The following is a 2677-nucleotide window of genomic DNA, read 5'->3' as shown; positions in this document are numbered from 1 at the left end:
GCCTTAAAAAGCACATTTGCTGCCTGCTATGCAGACCAGGTCCCGCCCCGTTGGTATGGCAACATTAACTTTTATTGATGCAACAGCTGGCATACAGAAAATTAATAATGATGGTGCTCTGCATTTGTTCCGGTCACTAAATGTAAAAGTCTTGGTCTTTGTCATAAAAATCAACTTTCAATTGACATCTGTAAACTGTCATTTGTTTCTTAATTCATACATGTTGTGCTGTTCCTAAATCAACAGAGGATTACCCCTCCACCAGATGAATTCAAGGACCTTTTTAAGGTTTAGTGCAAATTTAAAAGAAAGGAAAAAAAAAAAAGAAGAAGACAAAACAAGACAAAAAAAAACAATAAGGCAACATTTATAAATATATCAAAAATAGTCATCCATCCGGGAACTATCTTTGTTAGAAAAAAGGTACAAAGGTTTTATCCTGCACCAGAGAGAGAGACATGTTTCTCAGTTCCTCCACCGACTTCACAGTCTTATAGCCCAGCTGGTGAAGTACCTTCTGACACACAGTCTGTGTATATTCCACCATGTCGTAGGACAGTTTCAAGCGCCAGCTCTCCGCGTTCGCGGCCGAGTCCCTCACCGTACCGTACTTGTGTTTGGCGGACAGCTCGGTGCTGCCCCTAGTGTTGGCCTGTATCCATTCCTCCACGTTCTTGTCCATGGACAGTCCCAGGTATGAGTAAATCTCCTTGGTTTTCAGGAGTGGGTTCCTGGCCAGGTCCTCGTACCGCACTAGCATGTACTTCCCTTTGAGCCAGTGAGGGTGGCCGAGGCCCATGGAAACGGAGCTGAGGAAGTCCTCGCAGACCATTGTCAGCTGACTCAGGTCCAGGTTATACGGCCTCCGGCCCGTGGCCCTCCATATCCGCCACAGACGGTATGTGTCCCGGAACGTCTCGATGCGCGAGGAGAGGATCCCTCGAGGGTCCCTCACGAGCTGGATGACCTTGAGGTTCAGCCGCGGATCCTCCACCAGGGCGCGAAGGTCCCCTATCTCCGGCACTCTGACGATCTTAATAGCCACGTGTCGCCGCTCGCGACAAGCCTCCGCTGCCAGGGTCAAGTTAAGGGTGGTGCACTTCTTGACGCAGTCGCCCTCCTCCACGTTAGAATCGGCCGGACCGAAGGCGTCACACACAGGCTGCGAACACAGCGCCCGGCTGGCCCCCCGGCGGAACAGCTTGTCCGTGGTGTGGTTTGTCGGCGCCGGCTTAATGTAGCTCTCCAGGAAGTAGAGGTCGCAGCCGTAGAGGCTCTGCAGGAGGTCTCTGCTCGCGCCGAGCATCACTCGGCGGTCGGCGGCGTTGCGGCTGTGCGGCAGGCGCGGGAGCAGGGTGGTCTGGACGTGGTAGAGGGGTTCGAACAGGTAGAAGACGTCCTGGTGCTGGTTGAGAAGCTGGCCTACGAAGGAGGACCCGCTGCGCGTGGTGGCCAGCACCAGGATGTGGGTCTTGCGGGAGGCGTTGAAGGAGAAGTAGGGGTAGTCGTCACAGCCGCCCCCGGCTCCCCCCCCCCGCTCGAAGGGGGGGTCTGTCTCCTGCCCCCCCAGGCCACAGTTCTGGGGGCTTGGCACCGGGCAGAGCTGAAAGGGCTTGGAGGTGAGCGTCCGGATGGCCGTGTACTGGATGGCGATGGAGGCCAAGGCCAGCAGGATCACTGCCTTCCAGGAACATTGCATGGCTGGGCCACTTCATTTAGACGCCTCGGTCCGGGCCAGGTCCTCCCTATAGGGGAAAAAGGAAGGAGGGCAAGAGTTTTTGTGGTTAGTATTTTTTATTGAATTTCACATAGAGACATGTACACAACAGGACATCAGAACAACTAGTATCCGTGGGGAAGGTTATTGTCCCAGGTAGTAGTAGAAAACTTGTGTTGAACTTCCTTATATGCAGTACATTGTCCATAAACAATAAGAGAGCATGTTCTTTTTTTTTATTTTATCTAACAAACTAAAAGCTAAAAACAAAAACACAAACAAAAGAAAAGAGGAAAAAAAGAAAAAGAAAAAACAAACAGGGGGGGGGGGGGGGGGCTATGTCACATATCAGAAATAAACAGAAAAGAAAACGACACAACAAATGCCATAGATACCCTAATATATGAGGGGATCACCCCCATCACAAGTTTTTGGATAAGACAAAAATATAGCAACTAAGAGGTCTATAGCCAAGAGCTCTGTGTTCCCTAGAGTGCACTGTGCTTTCTATTCTGGTAAATTACTTTAGGTTTGCACTCCATCACACAATAATCAATAGTTATCAGAGACAAATGCTAACCAAACATTTACTGTTCCAGAACTGCACTGATGTTTGTGATGTTTTGTAAAAAAAAAAAAAAAAAAAAAAAAGACAAATAAATTAAGAACATGATTAAGACCCATCCTGACTTGCTGTTGGTCTTCATCTGAGCTCTACGTGTGACCTTAAGTGGTACACTAGACAGTTGTCCTTGTTACTGGGACTGAGTTCAGTTGATATCAAATTCACTTAAGGCAATTGAATGCATATTATGTAGTAACGAATCACTTATCTTGTAAATCCACCACTAAACACCACTGCCCAATAGGGCTAACAGAGAGACAGGGAGAAAGAGAGAGGGAGGTTTTTGTCATGTTAATATGTAATTGATCTCTGTGCCTTTATGCATGCAAATATCA

The 2677-nt window shown here is 48.5% G+C and overlaps 1 protein-coding gene across 1 annotated transcript; it reads right to left on the bottom strand.

Annotated features, from left to right (window-relative positions):
* Positions 1-412: 412 nt before the first annotated feature.
* LOC308157464 (carbohydrate sulfotransferase 1-like) lies at positions 413-1699 on the bottom strand (the record flags this gene model as incomplete). The annotated part of the gene is made up of 1 exon (XM_080531020.1): positions 413-1699. The coding sequence occupies one exon, from the start codon at positions 1697-1699 to the stop codon at positions 413-415; it is 1287 nt and encodes a 428-aa protein (XP_080387146.1).
* Positions 1700-2677: the final 978 nt, after the last annotated feature.

This window comes from Nansenia antarctica (assembly GCF_963989245.1).
Source record: "Nansenia antarctica genome assembly, chromosome: 5".
Classification (NCBI taxonomy): domain Eukaryota; kingdom Metazoa; phylum Chordata; class Actinopteri; order Argentiniformes; family Microstomatidae; genus Nansenia; species Nansenia antarctica.
The sequence above is the reverse complement of the archived record's forward strand: the minus strand, read 5'-3'. Positions and strand labels throughout refer to the sequence as shown.